We start from the raw sequence: 24,743 nt of genomic DNA, 5'->3' as shown, positions 1-24,743 counted from the left end.
ACTGTCTTTAAGTCTTACTTGTTTTGACACAACTACATTTTGCTGGAGCTTAAATATTATACTGTGAATTGTATTTTTCCCCCTCTCGAATTATAGATATAAACAAGGGCAGAGCTCATGTGCTCATTTGTGGGAAATGACAAAATAAATAAATCAATGCAGATGTTGATCTTGGTTGCAGCAAGATTAAAGGCCTTTGGTCAACTACTGGGTTGCTGTGCCTGCAGTGTTTTTCATGAACATGAATCCCAGAGCAATACATTTGGAGCTTGTTCTAGCTGAAGATAAAACATTGTATTAATACAGTGAATATACAAACTTTTGGCCATACAGCCACGATCGCCTTTTTCTTTGCATTCCGCAAAAACCCGCCCTACTTTGCCTCTGATTGGCTAGTACTCGTTGCCTTCGTTGGTTAGATTGGTTAGGTTTGGGCATGAGGAGTGAGATGATTGGGTTAGAGTAAGAATATCAGGGTCAGAGCCAATCAGTGGCAGAGAAGGGGCGGGTGTTCGCAGAATGCGGGTGGGGGGAAAAAAATAACGCGCCATGATCCAGCTCCCTGCTACGACTTCCGTCTTTTTGTCGACGCCATTTTGGAGTATATAGATAACAGCTAGCAGGCTGGTTTCACCACCGGTGCAAATTACGCACAGAGCACTGTGTGGTGCTGGCCTGGCAGTCATCATTTCTGGGGTGTAATACTGCTTTCATGAGGTGTGCATGACGCTGTACTGCCTCTCTTTCCTCCGCCACCTCGCTGCAGCAGGAGAGCAGATGTGACAGCTAACTAGCTCGGTACTAGCCGTGCAGCTGAGCATCAGCACCGGCTCTGAGGAGGGAGAACATCAGCATCAGTCTGCACGTCCCGACCAGCCCAATTCAAGTCTTTGTTAGACATTTCATGCAGTGAGACAGCCTGTGTGAAGCTAGTCTTCACATATAACTACCATAACGTGAGTAAAACGCATGGGTTGGTTTTGCCTGTGAATATGAAGAAATGAATAAGCGGGTATGCATAAGCTAGCTTTGATGCTAAGTAGGTTGACCAAGCCGAGCTAATGATGGCTAAACACGTTAATGCTGACTTAGTTAGCCCAGCTAACAACATGTACCTGTTTACTCTGATTTCCGGAAAATCACTGGTGATAGTGGAGCAGGGAAGGTCACAGGCTCTGTGTTTCAGTAAGTTAACTTACGTCTGCTCAAACAAGCTCTCAATCAGTCAATGAAGGCTGACTTGAAGCATGCCCACCATAACAGCAATGGGCCTCTGAAGAAGCTGGACCCCTGAACATAGATAACCTGCCATCATCAGTAAATGTGTTGTGATTTAATGAATGGAGGCAAGAGTTGGAAGGGCGTGTCCCCTGTTTATGAAGTCAGCCTCCTATGACGATGGTGTTCATTTTTAAAACGAGTATATTGAAGAATATTTGCTTGCCGTGATTTTTCTTCAAACGAAGCCATAGTTTATTTTCTCCTTGTCAGGAGAGATGTATCAACTCCCAGTGAACAACCTTACAAGAATCAGGAGAGCCAGGAAACAAGTGAAAAAAGCGCTTCAAGACATTGGACTGGAGTTCTGCAAGGAGGCAGCAGAGGCGAGTGTATTTTAGTTGCATGTGTTGAGTTGTAGAAACTCTTAATTAAATTGAGAAACCATTAAATGTTTATAATAGAGCTTATGGGTGATTATTATTATTCATGTTTCAAAACACAGTATGAAGGTGCTCATTTTTAATCTCTGTGACATTCCTAAAGGTCTATTAAGAAAAAGTTTTATCTCAAATTTGAAGGAAATGGCAACTTAACTCTATGCCAGCTAATAATTACAAAATATCATATGCTGTCAAACATGCCAGATTGTATGTAAGGAAAAACTTATTGTGATTAACAAATATGCCTAATTCTCAGCAATTATTTCCACAGGAATTCAAAGATTTTTGCCCTGATGATCAATTTGTAGAGGAGACACAATGCCTTGATATCTGTGGATGGGATCCATCATACTCTAAAACACAGGTAAATTTTATTCTGTGTCTTTTCAAATGCATATGCACAAATCACTGTATTTATCTTAATGTTGTTATTTTTGCCCTGATGTCTTTTAGGAATACCGATCAAAGCCATTTTGCTGCACAGAGTGCTGCTTTTCTTCCAAATACTACTCAGGCTACAAGAATCACTTCCGCACAGTACACAGAAAAATCTTTGACAGCAAAATTCTGCTCAACTGTCCGTACTGCACATTCACTGCAAGCAAGAGAACTTTGGAGACGCATGTTAAAATATTCCACATACCGAGTTCAGCACGGCAGAATTATGGGAGCTCACAGGGAGCTGTGCTGCACAAGAAGGCCAAAACGTATTTTGATAGAGCCAGACAGGGAGACGGTGTGGAGAAGGCGATGTACTATTGCAAAAAATGCTCATTCCGGGACACACTCTACAATGTTGTGAGAAGGCACATCTACAGGGAACATTTTCAGCATATTGTCTCGCCATATCTTGGTATGATTTCTGAATCATCTGTCAAAAATGGTGCTAATTCTGTCAATGGCAACAACATCCTCTGTAAACGCTGCCAGTTTTCCACTCGTAGCTATGAAGCACTAGTGCAGCATGTAATTGAGTACCACGAGCGCATTGGTGCTCAAGTCACTACCATGATTGGACATGCAAATATTATTGTCTCCAGGTCTCAAACCTTACCAACCGCTTCTCAGAAGGCCCCTGTGATCATTAACAGGGGCCACACAATTACAGCTGAGTCAATAGCACAACCAGTAATTGGCTATTTAAAGCCAGTGCCCCCTATTGTCAAAAATCAGTCCACCATCGCAGCCAGTCAGGTGCGTGTCAAAATTCCTGGCAACAACACTGTGGCTGAAAATAATGCTGCTGGGGTAAACACAGCCCAGACACAGAAATGGAAGATATGTACAGTTTGCAATGAGCTTTTTCCTGAAAACCTCTACAGTGCTCATTTTGAGAGTGCGCACAAGGCAAAGAAAGTTTGGGCTCTGGCCAAATATATCATGAAAATCCACAACTTCACCAGCAAGTGTTTGCTTTGCAACCGATATCTGCCCAGTGATACACTGCTTAACCACATGCTAATCCATGGACTCACCTGTCCACAGTGTCACTCTGCTTTCCATAGTGTTGAGAAAATCATTGAGCATGTCGGCCAGGCTCACCCTGATGACTTTGTTGGACCTCCTGGTGCATCACCTCTAACCTTTGATCTCACCATCAAACAAGATAAGACCAATAATGTACAGCTTGTTGTTCTCACCTTTAACATGAAGGAATCTATCAATGGTAAAGATCAATCTGCACCAGCTCAGAATAGTGTCGCACCTCTGGCCAAGTTAACGGCTCCCAAAATGATAGAGAAGAAGATTGGACCACTTGCAAGGAGTTTCCCTTCACTGCCTTCCAATAGTGAAGTTGGGAAAACTCTGTGTCCACTTTGTTTCACCATCCTCAAAGGTCCCATCTCTGATGCTTTGGCCTTGCATCTGAGGGAGCGACACCAAGTGCTCCAAACAATGCATCCTGTTGAAAAAAAGATGACATACAAGTGCATTCATTGCCTGGGAGTGTATACAAGTAACATGGTGGCTTCCACAATCACGCTGCATCTTGTGCAGTGCAGGGCTGTTGGTAGGAACCAGGCGAGCCAAGGTTTCAAGTCTGCCCTGACTCTCAACTCATCCGGGGCTGGCTTCCTCAAGCGGCAGCTGCCAACACAGACCATGCCCAACCCCAAGAAGTTAAAACTGGGCAAGGACTCAAAGATTTCTACTACCACCATTGGAAATCAGGCAGAATCGGAAGGCCTTGCTCTGGATCCTAGAAGCTTTGAGCACAAGACATATGAAGCCAGGAAAAATTTCCTGACAGCGTACTTCAACCGGCGACCATACCTTTCACCTCAGGAAGAGGAGAAGCTGTCTGCTAGTCTGTGGCTTTGGAAATCTGACATTTCTAGCCACTTTGCAACCAAACGAAGGACATGTGAGAGACATTGTGAGACCACAAAGGTATGTGTGCTGCTCGGCTTTGACATGCACGCTCTCAAGAAAGTTAAACATGACTTGATCTTTCAGGAGAGCAAGTCTGGTGGCACCTCAGTGAGGAGACCTGGTGGTCTCAAGTCTGGTACTCCAAACACAGACCAAAACAAGCAATGTGCGACACTAAACTGTACCTTAAAACTCAGTACATGCACTGAGACCATATCCATTGACTCAGACAGTGAACCAGAAACAGAAGATAGACCTACTGAGAATGAAAATGTTGACACGAACCAGCATGAGAATGTAAAATCCCAAGAACCAGCAGACCTGAAAGAAAAAACAGAACCTGTGAACACTGATGATCCCTCTAGAGAAAAGGAGAGTTCTTTGCCAGATGGGAAAGCAAATGCTTGGATGACTTTCTGTTAAGTGTCCCTGATTAGCAGTGTGCCTTGGTTGAGAAACAGTTGAGTTTTTAAGGAGCATTTGAAAGATCCAGATCATTTGCATATGGAATAGCCTCAGAAAGAAAGAAGCTGGTGTATTGAAGTTGCAAATCACAAACATTTAGACTAATGGCATGGTCACAAAAATATTTCAATTCCAGATGTTGATCTCATTACCAGTGTTGGAAAGGAGAAAAAAGTTACATTATAGTATACATGTGTATGACATATGTAAGTGACATTGTATATACTTTATCCATCGTTCTTTGTTAGTTTTCCCATGCAATCTGTATTCACTGGTTAACTCACAAGATTTATGAACTTCCCTACTTCCATAGTTGTTTTTTTTGTCTCCAAGTGTGACAATAAACTGTATCATATTGTCATTTCACATTTAGAAAGTGTATGATATGGTACTTGCTTATGTACACGTTTTAATAAATACAGTTGTTTAATAAAAACATTGTTTTTTCCCCCCCTACATTAGTAACGCTGTCAAAATGACCTTCTGTAACAGGTTGGTATGAAAACACTAAGCATCTTTCAACTTTTAATAAGCTGTAGTTAGAGGGACAGAAAAATGTATCAAAGGTTTGCAGACACATGATTTTGTTTGTGTATGTATGTAAAGTGGATTTTATGATCAGCCAGAGGTTAGTTTACACTTTATATTTACTATTGACTGTCCCAAGTCACTGTAATGTATATATTTTTAAAAAAATGTATGCATTTAAAAAGAAAAAAACAACATATGTATACAATATATGATATTAAAAATAGTGAAAACTATAGGCTGAGGGAGTCCATTAAAGTCTTTAAATTCAAGCTGAATTAATTAAAATATTGAAAGTATTCTCAGCTTTTTTGCTCTTTACATCTTTAATTAAGATAGAGTACTTTATTAATCCCAAAGGGAAAGTAAAATTACAGCAGCCATTTGACAGAAATCGAGGTAGGTAAAATAAAAATACAATTAAGGGCTAAAATATATACAATAACTAAATTAACTCAAACAAAACTATAAAAATAGAATTGAGACTAGACGCATAACTACAATATTCTATTTTCTGAGTACACAATGATTATTAAGGTGCCTTACTGTTACAGTTCATAAATAAACTACATGCTTTTCTCCAAATGTTTTGTTGTCATTCCGTGGGCCCATATTTCCGGTCCCTTTAGATGTTGATTGGTGCAGAAGCAGACAGAGGCGGGACTTCCGGCTTTTACAATAGCACAATTGGCCAACCAACAGCGTGCATCACTGTCCAGGCCGCAGAGTCTGTAGCTGCAAAAATGTCCATATTGTGTTTGCATCCACAACTCCAACCTTTAGTAACTCCATAGCTGCACCCTTCAAAGGGAAAACAACATTTCAGCAGTTGTAAGTATAACTGTCAATAATGATTACCTCATATCTGTCCAATGGATGTAGTTTGTGGTTGTTTTTCACGCGTTTCCCATGGACTGTTTATAAACAGCTAGTTAGCGCATGTAGCTAAAACTGGTGGCATATAACGTTATACTTGACTCGTAGCCAGAGCTGTGATATAGATCCAGCTGTGATCAGGCTGGCATCTAGACACACACATCTGGCTCCATATAACTCGTAATAATTTAATCTTTCCAGATTTCGTAATGCTAAGCTTCCTGGCTGCTGTTTATCTGATGTTAGTTAGCTCACGGTTAACTTGTGTGTGGGGCAGTGCTGCTGCTGCTGCTCAAACTGACGCTAATTAACCCAAACAACATCCACCGTTAAACATGACGTTTAACAGTGAATTATTCACTGAGCTGTTTACACTGATGGACCAACTATAAACACAAACTCTTCTATTATCAGACAATTTATATGTGACAGCTGCTAAACTGAGACCAATTTAACATAAATAACTTTCTTCAAGAGCTTGTTGTAAAATATGATAAAAGTTTGAACTAATCACTCACGCTGGTCATTTAAAGGACCACACCAGTGTTTCTGCGATTTTTTTTTTTTTGTGTGTGTTCCTTCGAGATTAAGTCTGGTAATATTCTGTATCTTTCCGACTGCCAACAAATCACACGAAAAGACCAAAACAACATTGAGATGACCTCACTAACAAGTATTGCACAAGTATTGCAGCTGTGCCACAAACAGCTTCAACGTTCAAAAACGATATAAAACACATTAATGAGCCACGTGGGCATAATAGTTTATTTTGAGTCAATCCTACATACACTATCCATCTGCTGTAAATACTCACTAGTGCATAAAATCCTCAGCTGAAAATAGTCCCAAACAAATGTATGATTTACTCCTATTTGAGTAGTGTTTGCTACAAACTACAATTCCCAGTAGTTTTGGAAAATCATTATTATGATTATTTAATGAAATATAAATATTTGTAAGTCGATATTTAAGACTGAAATCTTCATGTTTTTGGGGCTGAGTGCCACAGACATGGTAGGTAAGTTGGAAAGGTACTGACATGGACTAACGCAATGCAGCTGTTTGTCGTCTTATAAGAGTCATCAAGTACATTTTACATTTTCAAATTCATGCTACACAGTTTTGGATTTTTTATGCATTTTAGTTACCTATCTAGGGGTTCATTGGTTTCTATTTATGACAGTACAGTATGAAAACTATTAGCAGCAACTTGAAACTTGCTTTTTTGTAGTGTGGTCCATCACAGTGAACATCAGATATGCAATCATTTTTGCCATTGTGTAGTAATGCAGTCCAGACATTTCAAATCAATCTGCACTTAAAGGGCGCCTATCAGTGGGCTGACAGACAGATTTGATGTCCCCTGTGATTGAACACACAACTCAAGCAAGTTTTAAGAGTCTGCTGATAGAGTCTCACACTGTATTGAAATGAGCTAAAACCAGTGGATGCTAAAATACAGCAGCACGGCCTGCAAAATATTTTATGACAGGAGTTCATGTGACTTTTTCTCATCCCTGTATGCTTCAAGGCTGCTGTTGCTAGCTTCAACATAAGGAGAAGAAGCTCTGATGTGACAGCTGCAGGCTGTGAGGATGGCAGCAGAAACGATGGGGTCTGAGTAGACTGGCTGTGTGTTGGAGGTCCACAGTTTGGAAATAATGCCGTACAGTAACAGAGAGCTGGTGGAGTTCTTTATAAGCTACAAGCTGTCTCAGAAGAACTACCCAACCTCTATGCTGAGGCCAGAGGATGCCAGTGGAAGGACTGAGAGAGACAAGGCCACCACAGCTGCCAGTAACGGCTTGCTGGTCACCAGCAGGAACGGCAGTGGGCGGCTGGGGGCGTCGTCATCCCCTTGTGGCGACATAGAGTCCGTGAAGGAAGCACTGCAGAACTCAGCCGACAAGTTTGAACTGCTCTTCTCAGAAGCGTTTAGTGACCTCTCCTCACAAATTGACATCACTCCTGAAACAGCCTACCACAGCTTTAAGAGCGTGATGGACGAGGTGTTCAAGGACGGAGTCAACTGGGGACGTATAGTGGGCCTGTTTACCTTTGGCGGTGCCATTTGTGTGAAATGCGTTGAGAGGGATATGAGCGACCTGGTTTCCCGCATCGTTGACTGGATGACTATTTACCTGGATGAGCACATCAGCCCATGGATCCAGAGCCAAGGAGGTTGGGTGAGTAGGCAGAGGGATGGACTCAAGACACACCTTCATTTATGGTACCTCAAAGAAATACTCCTCAGAAAATTTAATTTTTTAATGTCAGAAACTCATCACCTGTAGGCCTGAAAGTTGGTCCTGAAAAGTTTGTAGCATGCTTCTTCATGGAGGACGGCAGCAGCAGTCAGCTTAGATTTATAGCAGTTATGATGGATTCCAGTAGGGACCAAGAAACTCAAACTACTCCTGCATCATAATACACTATTCTGCTGTTCTTCTTCAAAACTTCTAAAAGATACAGTTGTAACAGTTTCCAGTACATTGTAGGATTTCTGTGAAGCAAAGGATCAGATTTCTTTATTAATTTTTTTGTCATCTCTTTTGTTTTGTGTCACTGTAAAGCAGAGAATACATACTTTTGATTTCAATGATTTTCTGGAAGAAATGTTGTATTTTTTGTGTGTGTGTATAGTGTAAAGATGGCAGTATTTTTAGCCACGACTGTAGATTTTCAGTGGCATATTCCTTTAAAACAGATTAGTTCTGACACAATTAATCCATTCATCATCATTCCAAAGAGAGTTAATCTGCCTCAATTTTGATTTATAGATTAACAGTCATTTATCAAGCAAAAATGCCACATAATTGAGTCTTTCTTTTTTCTTTTTTTCTTTTTTTTACTGTTTTTCTGATGAAAGACATTTAAAGCTGTTACCTTACTGCATATTTGTCTCTATTTTATATTCTACACATTAAATTATGAATCAAAAATATAATTGATGATGGAAAATGCTGCAGGATGAAGAGACACCAATGCATTATCTAGTAACAAAACTCCTCTCCCTCTTTTTGTCTGAATCTAAATTTCCATTACAGGACTGCTTTGTGGAGCTTTTTGGGCGAGACGCAGCTGCAGCAGCGACAGCGTCTCGGGAGACTCTGAGGAGATGTCTGCTAGTTGGAGTTGCGCTGCTAACGGGAGTGCTGGTCGGCGTGCTCATCGCTAAGAAACAGTGAAGGCGCTGCATCCTGTTCACCGCCGCACACACCCCTCGTGTAATGCTACGCCAACAAAAAACAAAACAAAACTAAATAGTTAATGTTTACAAAAAAGCCCAGTCTGCTTGTGCACTGACAGAATGTGGATTTGGCTGAAGCAGTTTGTGGGAGTGTCCATGATATGTAGCTTGGTGAGCTGTTATACTTCTCACCCCGCTTTGTCCTGTGTCTTTTATTTCACACAGCAGATTTTCAGTTGTTAGAGTTACTCAAGACTGAAAGTGCTTTAAATGAACCTGATAAGCTAAGAGACAGTGAAACAGATTCAGCTGGTTTGATGAGACTGCTTATTTTTTTTTCCCTTTGTGTGTTATCCAAGGACCAATTTTTATCACTTAGAATACCAACTGACAGCTGACAGAGAGTATAAGTTATATTTCCTTTTCCACTGTGTAATGCTCAGCTCCTTTTGTTGGCTGTACTGGAGTTTTAGGCATGCTTCAAAAAAATAAATATATTTATGTTATTCTTGTGTCCTTGATTTGTTTGTTGTATAGATTATCTGAAAAAGTCTATATCATCCAGATTACAAAAATCTGTAACTGTGCAATATATACTTTATCTCCCAAAGAACTCTTATTTATTAAATGAAGAAAAGTACATTTCAAGCCCAAATTCTCTCTTCATCAGATACAGAGGAATCAGATTTACAACAGGAAGTTTTTACAGGAGCAGACGATCATATTTGGGAGATATAATGTATTATATAGATTGTTTAAAAAAAAGATCAGTTCAATACCATCATAATGGGCATCAACAATGTACAGGACAGTACGAACTACACACACGAGTGTTATCTCTAAACTGCAGGGTTCAGGGTTTTACATCCTGTGCACAGTGTCCGTTGGGGAAAATGTTGAGCTGCAGTGTTCTGTTTTTTCCATGAGGGGGTGCATGTGTACCACGTGTTTCAAAAGGAGCATAATACACATCAAGTTATAGTTAAGTTAATAATAACAATGTGTTACTAGATGTAACTGTACTGTGCTGACATGCAGTTCAGATAGTCATCCTTTAGAGAATCTGCTGTTAAAAAAAAAAACACCATAAAAACACACATTTGCTCAGAGATGAGTGTAATATATCTTATAGAGTCTCCCAGACTGACAGAGAGAAAACATATTATCAAATGACTTGCGCCCATGGTATAAAAGCTTCTACTACAACCAAGGATGTCCTACAACAGTCTGAATGGGAAAAGAGACAAGTGAGCAGGAGAGAGAGAGAAGGCCACTAACGGATGGCCTTGAGAGTGAACTGGAGCAGGCCTGTGGTTGCTAATCTATCCCTGTCATTTGTTGCCATTTCCCCAGAGCATAGCTGGCGGCAGCAGCAGATAAACAGCAGATAGAGACAGTTAAGGAAAAGAGTATAAATTATAGACATGCTTGCCAAATGATTTTTTTTTTTTTTTTTTTTTTTTTTACATTGTTTTACTTTTTTTGCGCTCAATTACGTGTCTCATGAAGGTTCTGATATCACCTGAGGGGGTAAAAAAATTGGATTTTTAAAGGTTTCTCTGCTTAAGCGTGATTTAGAGTAAACATTGAGTAGATGTTGGAAATGGATAATGATAGAAAACCCCAAAAAATCTCACTGTGTGACTTCAAAGGTCATCCTTGTATTAAATTCCCATTATCAAGGTCCTTTGGGAATCAGGGGAGTTAGACATAACATTGGTTGACTGCTAATAAAATTGAAGTGAAGAAATTTTCATCTATTCTTTATTCAGGTATCAGAAAATAATCAGCATTTCTACCTCAGATTTGATCACCAATACTCTCAGTGTGTGTGTGTGTGTGTGTGTGTGTGTATGTGTGTGTGTGTGTCATGCGGTGTCACGAGTGGGTGGCATGCCCAGATGTTCACTGGGCTGTGCTCAGCAAGCCGAAACCAAATGCATAAATGAAAGTCTTATTTCTCCCTCAAGTCTGCACTCAAGCATGCACAAATCTATGAGAACAAGCACAGCGATGTATGTTATCGTTTATAGACTTGTGAAGTGTTCTGCATGTGTCCACAGATTATGAAATCTGAAAAAAGACTGGGTTCAGCTGGCCCAAAGGTGACATACATGACTGACACTGAAACTGAACTCTTTTGAGCAAACAGACTGAAAGAATGTAGAGATGTATTGATCTACTGCTTCATATGATACCAATAATACATCTGTTTGTTTGTCTGTCATAACTCTTTTTAGCGTTGTATGTTAAATACTTCAGTGTAAACGGTGCCCCTCGCAGACTAACTGACAGGGAGTGTGAGAGTGGCGATGCCAGCCGCAGGTGGATGGTTTAGGGTCTGTGGCCTCAGTGATAACTTATCAGTCATCCCGCAGTCCTGAGTGAGCAACCCCAGCCCTGCTCCTCAGCATAAAACACACACACACACACACCACTGTACTGTGTTTACAGTGTGGCGTTTTAGATAAAATGCGTCTGCTAATGAAATGGCATTTAGAGGGAGTTTTTCAGTTGATGCAATACTCTGTAAAGCAACCTTTCCCCTAAATAATCTAATCTTGTCTATCAGTTGTGAAGACATGGCCACAAGTTTTGATCAAAATATAACAGTTATCTCTAGTTCATTGAGTGGGATAATACTGTAGTGAGTAATAGTGAGTATAAACAATCACAGTAACCCAACATGATGCAACATGATGATTGCTGATATTTACATAAAACACAGCAAGACGTATTCTGAAAAAGGTCCACTGTGAAGCCACTCTAAACTCTTTTACACTTCAGCTTTTTAGGTTCAACATATCGTCACTTATCATTTCAACATATCGTCACTTATCATTACTAAGCAAGTTCTCGGTAGCTTCTAACATTTGCATTCAAGCATGACATGAGAGTGGAAATTTTATGCTTGAAAAAAAAAATCCCCCTCATGAGCATATAAACAGCACTGAGTAATAAATACAAACATGACCTTGTTTGCATGTGTGTTTGAACAGTCGGTCATTAACCGGCAGAGGTGTTCTAAACTTGAAAGCAGTTGCATATAAAAGTGTTGCACTTTAGTTGAATGTTTGTCACTTCTGCGGAATGGTGAATTTGCATAACCCGCTATGTACAATTACACTGTCAAAGTGGAGCGCTGCCTTGCACAAAGAGACTATTATACCTGAGCAGGAGAGTACAATAACTCCACACAGGAGGCTTTGCTGTGGTCAGTTCACTGAACTGAGCAGATGAACTGAGAATTCAAATGACATCAAAGACAACAGCCTTCACAACTCCAACGGAATGAGTCAAACATTTTATTATTTTCCCTGTAGAGCTTCAATTTCATGGTAAATATCAATTCTGGAAATACAAAACAGACCCATACAACACAAAACCAAAATATAATTTCACATTATGAATAATAGAAGAGGGATTAGGACACAGATATGGCAATCAAATCAGGTTTTTTAGTTAATATTTACAGCTGAAACAATTCCTATCAGTGTGTATACATGTGCGGGAACCTCAGTAGAATAATTTCCTCTGAATTAAAACAAGCTCTGGATCAAAATAATATCTACAAACTTGGAGTTTCCCCCTTAAAATACAGTGAAAATAAACAGAAAACTTCATTCACATGACATCCAGTGTAGAAACACATATGTACAAATCCACACAAGTAACTGGCAAGCAAGCAAGCGTGCTGATTTATAATTATATATGCATTGATTGGTAAGAACTGTGTCCCCCTGCAGTAAAGGTTGTCTGGTTCTTTCACACCAGTGTTGGCACCATACCAGTGTTGAGGTGGTGTGTGTAGGGTAAGCTGGCAGAGGGGTGCAGTGGCGACGGTGTTGGGATGAGGTGCGGCGTGTGGCTGTAGGTCAGCAGAGTCCCGGGGCCGAGGGAAAAGGGCCCACAGTTGTCGTCCATGGAGGATGGCTGGTTCACATCCGAGTACGACTCCAACATGGCAGCCTTCTTGCTCTTCTTGTTCTTGTTGGACACTTTTCTGTTGCGTGTTTGAATGCCGTCCTTCTTCATGGTGAGGGGCCGGTTGACCTGTGAGGAAAGAGGAATTGTTTTTTTTTAAATTGTTTACTCCTTAGCATATTTATGTTGGGTAAAATACTCCATATGTCAGACATGGAGCTGTGCAGCAGTTTAGGGATGCTTTCTTTAGCTAACTGACTCACATTGTGCAGTTTAAAGTAGAGCCCACAGGCGTTACACACAGGTTCTCCATTGGCATTGCGTCTCCACAGTGTTGTTGTGCTTGTGTGACAGTTGGCACACAGTGTACCTGCCCGCTTGCTGACAATCTGAAACACAGAGAGGAAATCATCAGGATTTCTTTTTCCAAAAAGTGAAACAGACTGTAGTTTATTGACTGATTTTAAAAAAAAGCAAATATTTCATTTTCTTCTAGTCAGCCACCAAAACAAGTGCAACCTCAGTGTGTCATACCAGTCTCTTCTTGGGCCGGATCAGAGGTCTGTTTTGACCATTCATCTTGTGGTACAGTCCGCAGGCGTTACACAGGTAGTGGCCTGTACCATCCCGGCGCCACAGAGGCGTAGCTGTGGCTCCACAGTTAACACACTCTCTGGCCTCTGTTCAAAATCAAAAGTACACGGTTCTTACTGCACACTTTAGTATATGGAGTACAAGGGTTTATGACAAAATGCCACATACACATTTTAGAGAAAAATACTTTTTGAAAATCAAGGCAATATTTGGAAATAGAATCTGAACAAATATCTTACAGTTACTCTCGCTCATGGTCCACTAAACATGAGGCGAATTAATATCTTGTTAGTGGACAAAAATACCACAAGGTCTATTGTTCTAGAGCTTTTGATCAGATCACATGATCCTCCTCAGCAGATGGAGTTTCCCACTTGTCATGCAATTTCTATGACAACTGTTGAAGAAGATCATGTGATACAATTGAAAGCTCCAGAACAGCTTCTCAATGAACCTTGTGGTGAAACTGTTTTGCCTGTTTTCAAGAATCGACTTTCAATTTCAGATGTTTTTTTATATAAATTGTTGACCCATCTTTCCTGTAATTAAATTACGGACCAAACAACATCCAGTCACAGAATATAACACGTCTCATTGTGTTCTCACCTGGAGTGGATATCCTCATCTTGTTGCGCATTTTAGGTGAGTACGAGGGGCTTATCCAGGCCCCGGGGCCCGAGTAGAGGGCGGCTGAGCTGTACTCCTGAGGCCCGCTCATGTACGAGCTGTAAGGGCTCAGCATGTGGGGGTGGGAGTGGGTTGACGATGTGTACACACTCCCAGCCGCAGGGGTCAGATTCAGAAAACTGCTGCTGGCCCCCGAACCCCCCAGCGGGCTCATGCGCTCAGCCTTGAGGGCCTCTTGAAGCCGGGGGCTCTCCCTGCCATCTCTGCCCGGAGAAGAGTATCCATCTCTGGAGGTGGTGAAGGAGGAGGTGATGCTGGGGGTGTACAGGGAGGTTGGGGTGTGCGAGTGCAGAGGGGTCTTGGTGAGGGGGCTGCTGCTCCAGGTGGAGGCCGGAGGGTTGTAGGGTGAGCTCAGGGAGTGGCCGCCCGGCGCGTCCAGCAGCTGGAGGTTGCTGATGAGACTTGGTGAGGAGAACACCTGTCGGACTTAGGACCGAGAGACAGAATAGGCAAAGTCATCTACAGCTTTTATCATCATTTTTAAAGCATCATGATTGAGTAGGTGGGTCTGATGGGTGAGAGTGGGTGGGAGCACTGACCCGAGCTATGTCTGTAGGTGGACGGCACTCGGCCGTGGCTCGGGTTGGAGAAGAAGGAGGGCAGGCTGGTGTAGTCGGAGTCTTGGCCGGAGAAGAAGGGCTCTCCCTCTTCTCCTGGAGGCAGCAGGCTGGGCTCAGAGGAGAAAGCGGCCAGAGGATCTGAGCTGAGCAGAGATGGAGACACCCAGTGGGACTGTTCTGAGGAATCCTCCATGCTGATAACCTGTGGCAGGACAACCAGAAAGTGCACAGACTTGGAGAAATCAACAGTGTATTTGAGATTCGCGTTAAATGCAACATCAGGTTCATTTTTCAAAAACTGAGCACTGAAGTCAGATTGTATGAAGGCACGCAGGAATTAAATGTGTCCAGCATCTCCACTGTGTGATTTACTGTAACTTTGATTGAGGCAGATATTCACCACAGCCAAGTAAAAATATAAACTATTAATAGTAAAACTATTAATATTACACAGTAAAAATGCCGCATTCAAATTTTTACTTGCAGTGAAGAGTGACAGAGAGGAATCATCAGTACAATGTACTTAAATTTACTTAATGTCTGTTTAAGGTGGAGCTTTTAATTCTCACTATTTTATATAAAGCTGGATACTTAATGAATAATAATGCATCATATTTTAATTTTTATATTTTGTGAGTAAAATCTAAATCTGCAACATAACATTTATCTGTCAGGTAAATGTAGTTCCACAATGTTTTCTTCTGAAGTAGAAGTATACAGTTGTTGTAAGTTATTACGGGGTACAATGAGTTAGAATAGTAACAATAGTAATTCAATAATTTTCACATCCAAACATCATAATAAATCTATAGTTCTTTGGGGCCCTTTTCATTGGGGGCCCCAGGCAGTTGCCTAACTTGACTAATAGTAAAGATAAGATAAGATCCTTTATTAATTCCACAGCAGGGAAATTTGCAGTGTTAGCAGCAAAGGGGATAATGCAATAACAAAGAGCATCAGTTAAAAAAAAAAAAAAAAATCAAAAATAAAGTCCGCCCCTGACAACAACCAGTGTAACTTGAAGTTATCAGAGACAAGATCTCTCGACAGCCGGCTTCTTCAAACTTCCTTTTCTAGGATCCTCATTTGACTGTGGCTGAAAGTAAAAACTAAAAATAAATGGGTCTATAAGTGTGGGGATGTAGCCAGTGACCAAACGGTTACCAGTGGCCTTTCAACTATAGGTGTGCCAGTTAAAAGAATGCAAAAGATATGTCCTCAGGGACGCCCCACAGGGTGGACAAACAGCACAGTGCTCCAACTAAAAAAAACAACTTCAGGTTTTTTTTTTTTGTCTTAGCAGCAATTTCTGTTCCACTGCTTACAAGATTACGTGAGATTCTCACACCAGTCGTCTACATGTATGTGGTGTGTTTCAATGATACATTTCTTAATCACTGAGATGAAAGACTAGAACATAAAAGGCACATTGTCCTTAAATAATAATATTAAACAAAAACTTAAAGAAAAAGTGACAGTGAAACAAACAAAGCAGTATGTGTGAACTGCGGGGACGGACAAGGCCACATTCGCTTCATATCTTTAGAGGAAAGAGAAGAGGAAAGAGAAGAGGCAGATAGTGTCTGATAAAGTCTGAGAAAATCTGATAGACTGCATTATTATAATGCTAAATATATCCAGCTCCACTGATACAACACCACCATAATCTCATCTGATTAATAGAAATCTGTCAGACTAGAAATGTGACGAATGTAAAAAAGCACAGCGGAGTGAGACGGCACGTTACTGGGAGACGATCAAATGAGATTGCACTGAGGAAACAAGGAATAAAAACTGACGCACATAATCGCATTTAGATGGATTTCATAATTTGGACTGAAACTGCCTCAGATATAAGCTTTACACAGAGATGATTAATCAATCTGGGGCTTAATGGCTGTCCTTATTGAAAGCTTAACGGGCAGTACAGTTATTTATATTAATACGTTTACTTACATACAACATTAAGTTAATTGGATATAAATTGATTGAACTAAGTTATCTAAAAGCATACAGTTAGATAAATGCATGGCGATATGTTGGAGAAAAATGTAAATCTAAATTAAGAAAGTTAAAAAATATATTAAATGATTAATCTAAATAAAGTTTGAGAGAAACTATCAATGTCATTGAGGGGAAAACAGAATCTCTGTCCTCCTAAAGCAAAGTCCTCACCTCTCATATCTCCACAGGTTACAGTCAATCAAGCAATAAATGTTCTGAAGTGATATTAAATGACCAGCAAAAGTTTCAAATGCATAAATATGCTTTCATAAACCAGTTATTCTTTACCAGATCCATTAAACACCAGTGTCCACTGAAGAACAAGAGCGACAGGAGACAAAGAGCCGAGGGGTCACCTACCTGAGTGGTCTGAGCGAGGTGAGTTTAGGACACAGGGTTAGATTAATGTAGCCAGGTGGATGGTGGCACAGCGCGACTGCCTACCTCAGTATGGACTGATGGCTAGAAGAACAACTTCTCAAACCACCAGCAAAGTTCAGGGCTAAGAGACAGTCTGTGGGAGGGGTTGGGGACAACTTTTTTGAAAGACACACCTCTTTGATCCAGACAGAAAGAGCTTGTATGAGGGCAGATGTAACATGTTTACAGCTCTGACTTTTCAAAATGTGTCTAATTCATCTAGGAATATAAAATAAAAATAGTTTGAATATTGGTCTTAGGAGGGGCTTTTGACATCTGAGGCAAAAGGTGAAGGTGTCAGCTTTAAATCTTGGTTCCTCATGGCTGTGTGTGATGGTAATGTAGTAATGATAACATGTTTGTATATTGAATCATTTCCAGAGGAAGCAGCACATGTAAAAAGTGTATCAGCACAAAACCATGGCCATTATCAAACAATTAGATGTAGCTGAACAATATATATATATGTGTGTGTGTGTGTGTGTGTGTGTGAGTGTGTGTGTGCGCGCGTGTGTGTGTGTGAAATATATATATTTCTATGTCTAAGTTTTAATATTTACGCAGATACACACATAAATGAAACATACAGGATGTCATAGAGCTGCTGTCAGCAGTCAGCATGCAGGATGGGTGCTTTTTGTCTGTTGATGAAATGTGCATACAGCCCCTGATAAGACCAGACCCACATGGAAAAGAGTTTGACAGACATTTGAACAAAGCAAATATAAAATGCAAAGACTCAATTTCTTTGTGGTCCAGCAAAGCTTAGAGTGGAACACAGTAATGCAAATTGGCAGTGGAGCTGCAATCATGGAGAGAGATATGGTCAGGACACGGCCTGGCTGTGCACAAGCCCCGCACTGTCCCAGTCATTTGATAGTCAAAGCAGCTCCCCAACTTTCCTCTCTCTTTGTTCATTTACAGTTTTCAGGGAAATCAGGGGAGGAAAACAGTTGGGAAGAATTGAGGCCTTTTTTATTTCAACACTAGGACTTTTTCTACCTTTTAAAAACCGGCGCAGACAATATCTCCTGAAGGTAGTGACGGGCAGATAAACTGCATCCGTTAGGCCAGATGCAAATCAATAAATAGGTCATGGTAACTGTGGCACACATTTGTATTTGAGCCACTCGTTTCCTAAAGGCTTTTCATGCTTTCTACAGTTACTCGGCACGAAATTCTCATCCTCTACCAACAGAAACAAACTGCTGAATATATTATAGTAAAATTCACAGGTTGGTGTCAGGCAAGAACAACTCTCCACAACCGAAAACATAGAGGTCATGTCCTCAGTATGCTTTCTTTACATCTTTGTTTGCATTTTTTTGCTGCATTTTCTTAAAAATAAGGCATTTTAAGATGTGCAAAACAGTATGATTGAAGGGTTAATCATTTTTTCCAACTAAACCAGGTAAGAAAACAACAGCTGTTATCTATAAAAGCCTCAAGAAGGAGCCATGACCTCATGAGTATTTCTAACATCCTTCATCTCCTTTACGGAGACTTCCCAGCGAGGACGGTTCAGAGCATTTCATTATCTGTGAGGAAAAGGAGACTTGAGCACAAACCTACTGACTCAGGACCCAAATCCTAGATACCTCTAAATTTGACATTATTTATATGTATTTATATTGTAATCGTTTGTTTTAAATTGTTTAAATGTGTTTAAATCTGCTTTCTTTGTACTTATTTTATGGTTTTATATTTGCATGTTGTGTTCATGTGCTGTGTTACACTGCTGCACAACCAATTGACCCATGGGGGAAAAATAAATTCTTTGTTTTTTATTTACTGCATGATTGCAAGGAGACTATTGGTAATATCAGTTATTTTTAAAGTATTATTTTGGCTGTTTTCTTGCCATAATTAGGACTGTGACCTTGTGGTTAGCACGGTTGCCTGAGTAAGAAGGCCCTTGGTTCAAAGTTTGAACGTCAGGTGAATTGGAAACCCTAAATTGTTTGTAAGTGTGAATGTATTTTGAGTCCTGTGCAGAATGCTTCTTACCTCTCTCCCAGTGCATGCTGGGAAGGCTCCAGCTTGCCATGACCATGAAAACACATAATGAGAAAAGAGAAAGATGGGAGGATAAATGGTCTCTAATGCTAATTTATTGTGTTATGTGTCTACAGCAGGTTTATCTCTTTGTATTTATGCTTCTATCTGCATGGAAACTTTCCTCTGAGGGACAATTATATACAAACTGAACTGAAAAGAGCTGATCTGCTCACAGGAAAGCAGCAGTCTGTGTGAATGAGTAACATTATGACTGAAAGTGTGAGATGAGGTCTGTGTGTGGCAGTGTGGACAGCTGGGCAGGGATGTGGCGGCTGCCGCTGTGTGAGCGGGCTGCTCTGCTCTGATAAGGCATTATCAAGATGAAAGGAGGAGCCCAGGAATTACAGGCCCGCCGCTCTCTGTCATACAGCACCACAGACGTACACACAGACCTACAGGACATTGCAGCATGTCCGCGGTTGTGCGTGTCCGCTGGAAAAGGGCGCCGTACAACTCTAACACACAAAGACAGACAGACACACACACACACACACACAGCATGGCCATTCTGTTGACAGTATCTCAACAGAAGCAGGTTGAGCTGACACTAGAATGTCTTGTTGGACAGTTGGGAGGTTGCAACTGGGAGATGGATGGTGTTGTGTGTCACCAGTGGACTTTGGGGACAGCTTTCTAATTCCCAAGAAGCAGGCTTCTGTGTAGGCGGTGGTCTTATCTCTGCCACACAGGGCCTGCAGCGACAGTGGTATACCCAGGAGAGCTCTCTCTCTCTCTCTCTCCCACACACACACACACATACTCACTCACACACAAATAATAACTAATGTGTGTGTGCTTTTCTTGGCACATGACTGTGATCTGAACATGATGTGCTGTGTAGTAGCAGTGTATTATGAGTGTGCGTCTCTGCAATGAAGTAAGGTGGATGAGTGGCACTTTGCTGCTCATCATTGAGACGTCATAACTTTTATATGGATGATTTTGTGTAATCTCAGTATTCTGCTGGCTACTCCTCCGACAGTCTCAACACAACACACATATGTAGAAGCATCTAAGCATAACTGCATGTATATAATTGTGTTTTTCTCTTTTTTAAACTATCATAATAATGTGTTTTTAGTTTGTTTGTTTTTTTTACTTTAGTGCAGCTGCCTGTTTATTATTTTTTGTGGAACGTTAGTGTTTATTGATCATTTTTCATATTCAATTTATCTTTATTTTTTCATCCACCTCATTATTTGTACCTGTTATGAATAATGTACTGTATTATATTACTTTATGTCCATGTCTGTGATTGTCAATAGTAATCTTATTATGTTTTATAGTATTATTCTAACCCTTAACATCAAGTTTTATTATTTATTTCTCCATAAGTAGCTTTAAGGCTTTTAAAATCTTCATATTTCACACTGTATGACAATATCACATATAATCTGCATCAGTTTGTTGCAGCTCTTAATTGAAAGTATGCAATGTTTACTCTGAGTACAATATTCTGTCCCAATTCTATTTTTTTTATGGCTGCACCGTTTCTTAAAGTGGAAACATTCACCATAATTTTATACACATTGTCTCATAATTCAGCCTGACATATTTAGATCTACACTAGAATTGAAACTAAAGCTCTGTTGATTTGAATAAAGTTGGCCGCACAGCAGCAGTTTGTAATGACCCAGCAGCAGGTCAGTGTTGTATGGTTTTAGGATTTTTTGTGGCATAATTGTTAATCTGTTAATTTTCATAATATTTTACAGCTTCACTGTGATATTTGCATAGTGTCACACTAATGATTTAAAAGATCCAAGTAGCTTATTGAATGTAATCAGTTGAAATTTATTTGCTCGCTTCTTACATGTTACTGTGGTTGACAGTTAGAAATGCAAAATGTGAGTGAATATAAGAATCAGAATCTTTAATGTTGTGTAGAAAAAAGTTCACATTTTAAACATTAAATAAGTTGGTTTCACATCCACTTGAACAACAAAATTGTTCAGTGAATCAACAGACATACTGTAGATAAAACCACCTGGTGATGCACCTGAAGTCTCTACTGCCCTCTAGTGGAGAATACAGAAACTATCCAATATGATATAGATTGCAGGTTCATTCTTTTTTAAAATTTGAATTAGTCTCAGGAACTGTTTTACGATGAACTACAGAAGTATGTTTATGAATAAAATATGTTACCACATAGGAAGAAAAATCTAGAAAGATTTCTAGAAATCAGCTGACTTGGTTTGTGACTCAGGCAGGACAGAGGTCAGAAATGTGCCAACCAGACAAAGCAGCTGTCACATGCTGCCTTCAAATGCTGTTACAACCATAGAGAACATAAACAAAACGCAAAGTAGCACCTGGATGGTGTCAGGTAGCTTCGGACACTTTGATTTCTAAAATTAACAATTTTATTCCCGGGATGAAAGAAAAGCTTCAAAACAGCATTTTGACCTCCAAGTTGGGAAAAAAAATTGAAAAAATATAATTGAAAAGTTGAATAAATAGCATTGATTGCATGAAAAGTCAATGAACCGTTAATATATTTTTTCCATGGACTTTCTTGGTGTCTGGTCAGATGGGTGTGTTGGTGGACTTGGACTCATGATCTCAGTATCACTAAAATCCTCGGTTACTGTAAAAAAAAAAAAAAAAAAAAAAAAAGAGAGAAAAAAGAAAAGAACTTCTGGTGAGTGGCAAAATTCCGAGGAGTACTTGAAGGCAGCTGCAGCTGAAGCTCGGTGGTTGGAAGCAAATCTAAACATGAGCGAAGGAAAAAGCCCAGTCACTCTGAAAATAATCCTCATAGGAAACTCCGGGTAAAGACAACGAGCTTCTTTATCTTAATTATTTTACTTATTGAAAAGTTTTGATTTACTGCTCCGTCGACAGTTCTTTCACTTTCATTTACAGCGCCTGTTTGATTTAGGCTACAAATCAGAGGTGTATCATTTATAATGGACAAAAGTGTAAAAGTTAGCCATTTAACAGCACAGTGAGATAGAGGATGAATGTTAAATGTCATTTGAAGTATGAGATTTGAGTGTGTTATACCTTTATGTGTGTGTGTGTGTTTACTCAGGGTGGGAAAATCCTCCTTCATGAACAGATATGTGAATCATCGTTTCACCAACATGTACCGGTCCACCATAGGGACTGACTTCCTGTCCAAAACAGTAAACATAGGTGGGGACACAGTCACACTGCAGGTAAGTCACCAAGGACACTGGCACGTGCTTCCTATAACACCTAACCTGGTCTACAGAGCGGATGTAACGTTTGTCTGTTTATGTGTGTCAGATCTGGGACACAGCAGGCACAGAGAGGTTCCAGTCTCTGGGCACACCTCTGTACAGAGGAGCCCACTGCTGCATGCTGGTGTTTGATGTCACATTCAGGACCAGTTTCTCCGCCCTGGAGGAGTGGAGGAAGGAGTTCCTGGTCCAGGGTGAGCCCGAGAACCCATCTGACTTCCCCTTCATCGTACTGGGCAACAAAACTGACCTGAGCAACCGGGAGGTCAGTTAAACACTCAGATCAGATGTACTAGTATTCAGTAGGTGTTTTTTTGAAAGCTGATATTAAACCTATAATAGCTTTTTAGATTTTTTTGGGCAGTTCATCTCTATGAGCAACTCCTTTCACATCACATACAAGTAGTCATATTAAAACATTGGTCATAGCTGCTTTAATAACTATTTCAGACAGAACTATTGTCAGGAAAAATAAAAGGCATTTCTAGTCGGCGCTCCACTGAAATCCAGACTGATAAAACTCTTTAAATCCTCAGTGAACCAGATTTGGTAAATAAATGTGAGTAGAATTGATTTTTCAGGTTTTAGAGGTTTAACATGTAACTGTGACTAACTGACTGTTAATAACACACAGCATGTTTGGCTTCATAACAGCTAAAATAGATAAAATACACATTTGTCTAATTCTGGGCATGACAGACAATGATGTATGTACATAAAGTATAATAATGTGAAGCGTTCATGACTCAGTCACACTGGTCATATTATATAATTTAGAAATCAAGGACAAACTGAAGATGTTTTGCTACTGAGTTTGACTCAGTGCTACTTACATGTAGTCATAGCTAGAGCTGAACACAAAGTCAAAAAATGAATTAGACAGCTATTCTGATAATTGATTTAATAAATTCTAATCATTCTCTTCAATGTGAGGCTTTTCTGTGTTTTAACATCATTGTAAACTGGATATCTTTGGGTCTTGGACTGTTGAGTCAGATTAAACAAGACATTTGAAGACATTATCTCAGGCTTTAAGAAATTTTAACGGGCATTTTTCACAGTTCTATAGACTAAATGATTAATCGATTAATTGAAAAAAGTAGTTGTCAATAATGAAAACAATGGTTGCAGGTCCAATGTGTTATCCAGGTAATACACCCAAAGAACCAGTCCCACTACCCTTCAGTGTTGCTCTCCCAAAGTGACCTTTTGATTTTAGAGGAAAGCTTTGTCACATTTTTCTAAACAAACTTCACCAACTGTTCTGAGGTTGTTGCCTTTTAAAAATCTACTTTGGGCAAAGAGGCCTGAATGGATTCAGAGTGTACCCCAAAAAAAGCACATGAAAAAGTTTCTCAGTCACATTAACTGGAATTGTAACTTCTAACTTTTCGATCCTTGCAGTGCATTTATGACTTGAGATTGTGGTTAATTTTTCCCCTAATGATGTGCTATCTGCTGTTTGTCTCTCCTTGCAGGTGTCTCGCCAACAGGCTCTGCAGTGGTGTGAAGAAATAGGAGCGGAGTACTTTGAAGGAAGCGCCAAAGCGGATCTAGACGTGGAAAAGCCGTTCCTGAGAGCAGCACAGAGCGGATTGCAACAGGTGATTCAGTCAGTCTTTATATTTTCTAGTGAAGAGAGGAAAGACACAACATCCCTCTATGTTTAACATGTTTATTTTTGATGATAAAAGATACATTACTCCCTACAGTACAAAAAACACACATTGGAAAATACAGGACATTTCCAGATAACCTGCAAACAGCTGAGAGAAACTCGCAACGACTGTCAGTGCTGAGAGCAACACTCATCCCAGTGTGGGAGGGAAAGTTCAGAGACACCTCGGCACTGCTGATGATGACCTATCTAACGAGGGTGCAAAAAGAGTGACCCAGCAAAGGTACTGTGGAAGGAAAGGACACAATTGTATACCACATGGAGAGAGGAACAAACTCATTAAATGTTTTTTTTTTTTGAGAACCTTCAGCTTATGGTCTAACTTAAGGCATCACTACTAAAATACACTGCTTTTGCATGCATGTCTAGTTTTGTTCAACAGACACACTGACACGCACAAAATTATGAATGCATATGAAGAGAAAGTTCATTTCTAGAAAGAAATCGGGAGAGAAAACCACAAACATAAGCCAAGGTGCGAGCCGGAGAAAAAGGCGGCAAGCGAGACCTTTGGCT

General features: G+C 40.2%; 4 protein-coding genes across 4 annotated transcripts; 3 read left to right on the top strand and 1 right to left on the bottom strand.

The window, feature by feature from the left end:
* Positions 1 to 553: 553 nt before the first annotated feature.
* Positions 554 to 4,960, top strand: adnpa (activity-dependent neuroprotector homeobox a). The gene is made up of 4 exons (XM_042407322.1): positions 554 to 956; positions 1,492 to 1,604; positions 1,933 to 2,025; positions 2,115 to 4,960. The coding sequence occupies exons 2-4, from the start codon at positions 1,497 to 1,499 to the stop codon at positions 4,455 to 4,457; spliced, it is 2,544 nt and encodes an 847-aa protein (XP_042263256.1). The 5' UTR covers positions 554 to 956; positions 1,492 to 1,496; the 3' UTR covers positions 4,458 to 4,960.
* Positions 4,961 to 5,716: 756 nt separating this feature from the next.
* Positions 5,717 to 9,599, top strand: LOC121894614 (bcl-2-like protein 1). The gene is made up of 3 exons (XM_042407328.1): positions 5,717 to 5,858; positions 7,435 to 8,089; positions 8,951 to 9,599. The coding sequence occupies exons 2-3, from the start codon at positions 7,565 to 7,567 to the stop codon at positions 9,089 to 9,091; spliced, it is 666 nt and encodes a 221-aa protein (XP_042263262.1). The 5' UTR covers positions 5,717 to 5,858; positions 7,435 to 7,564; the 3' UTR covers positions 9,092 to 9,599.
* A 2,779-nt stretch (positions 9,600 to 12,378) lies between these two features.
* gata1a (GATA binding protein 1a) lies at positions 12,379 to 17,312 on the bottom strand. Its single transcript, XM_042406842.1, has 6 exons — positions 17,223 to 17,312; positions 14,838 to 15,060; positions 14,218 to 14,724; positions 13,552 to 13,697; positions 13,281 to 13,406; positions 12,379 to 13,146 (listed from the first exon to the last, which is right to left on the bottom strand). The coding sequence occupies exons 2-6, from the start codon at positions 15,049 to 15,051 to the stop codon at positions 12,859 to 12,861; spliced, it is 1,281 nt and encodes a 426-aa protein (XP_042262776.1). The 5' UTR covers positions 15,052 to 15,060; positions 17,223 to 17,312; the 3' UTR covers positions 12,379 to 12,858.
* A 4,703-nt stretch (positions 17,313 to 22,015) lies between these two features.
* Positions 22,016 to 24,530, top strand: si:dkey-13a21.4 (uncharacterized protein LOC494576 homolog). The gene is made up of 5 exons (XM_042405889.1): positions 22,016 to 22,114; positions 22,378 to 22,504; positions 22,596 to 22,814; positions 24,028 to 24,153; positions 24,262 to 24,530. The coding sequence occupies exons 1-5, from the start codon at positions 22,059 to 22,061 to the stop codon at positions 24,346 to 24,348; spliced, it is 615 nt and encodes a 204-aa protein (XP_042261823.1). The 5' UTR covers positions 22,016 to 22,058; the 3' UTR covers positions 24,349 to 24,530.
* Positions 24,531 to 24,743: the final 213 nt, after the last annotated feature.

Source organism: Thunnus maccoyii, chromosome 3 (genome assembly GCF_910596095.1).
Source record: "Thunnus maccoyii chromosome 3, fThuMac1.1, whole genome shotgun sequence".
NCBI lineage: Eukaryota > Metazoa > Chordata > Actinopteri > Scombriformes > Scombridae > Thunnus > Thunnus maccoyii.
Note: the sequence above shows the minus strand (reverse complement) of the source record. Positions and strands in the feature narration are given on the sequence as shown.

What these genes read in the sequence shown, in the direction of transcription:
- gata1a (XM_042406842.1), bottom strand. Translation starts at nt 15,051, where the DNA reads ATGGAGGATTCCTCAGAACAGTCCCACTGGGTGTCTCCATCTCTGCTC. An exon ending in TCCGGCCCAAGAAGAGACTG is followed by an intron (nt 13,407 to 13,551) that starts GTATGACACACT and finishes TCTGTGTTTCAG; the next exon opens with ATTGTCAGCAAGCGGGCAGG. An exon ending in TCTACTTTAAACTGCACAAT is followed by an intron (nt 13,147 to 13,280) that starts GTGAGTCAGTTA and finishes CTTTCCTCACAG; the next exon opens with GTCAACCGGCCCCTCACCAT.
- LOC121894614 (XM_042407328.1), top strand. Translation starts at nt 7,565, where the DNA reads ATGCCGTACAGTAACAGAGAGCTGGTGGAGTTCTTTATAAGCTACAAG. An exon ending in TCCAGAGCCAAGGAGGTTGG is followed by an intron (nt 8,090 to 8,950) that starts GTGAGTAGGCAG and finishes TTTCCATTACAG; the next exon opens with GACTGCTTTGTGGAGCTTTT.
- si:dkey-13a21.4 (XM_042405889.1), top strand. Translation starts at nt 22,059, where the DNA reads ATGAGCGAAGGAAAAAGCCCAGTCACTCTGAAAATAATCCTCATAGGA. An exon ending in CTGACCTGAGCAACCGGGAG is followed by an intron (nt 22,815 to 24,027) that starts GTCAGTTAAACA and finishes CTCTCCTTGCAG; the next exon opens with GTGTCTCGCCAACAGGCTCT. An exon ending in CACAGAGCGGATTGCAACAG is followed by an intron (nt 24,154 to 24,261) that starts GTGATTCAGTCA and finishes TACTCCCTACAG; the next exon opens with TACAAAAAACACACATTGGA.
- adnpa (XM_042407322.1), top strand. Translation starts at nt 1,497, where the DNA reads ATGTATCAACTCCCAGTGAACAACCTTACAAGAATCAGGAGAGCCAGG. An exon ending in TCTGCAAGGAGGCAGCAGAG is followed by an intron (nt 1,605 to 1,932) that starts GCGAGTGTATTT and finishes TTATTTCCACAG; the next exon opens with GAATTCAAAGATTTTTGCCC. An exon ending in CATCATACTCTAAAACACAG is followed by an intron (nt 2,026 to 2,114) that starts GTAAATTTTATT and finishes GATGTCTTTTAG; the next exon opens with GAATACCGATCAAAGCCATT.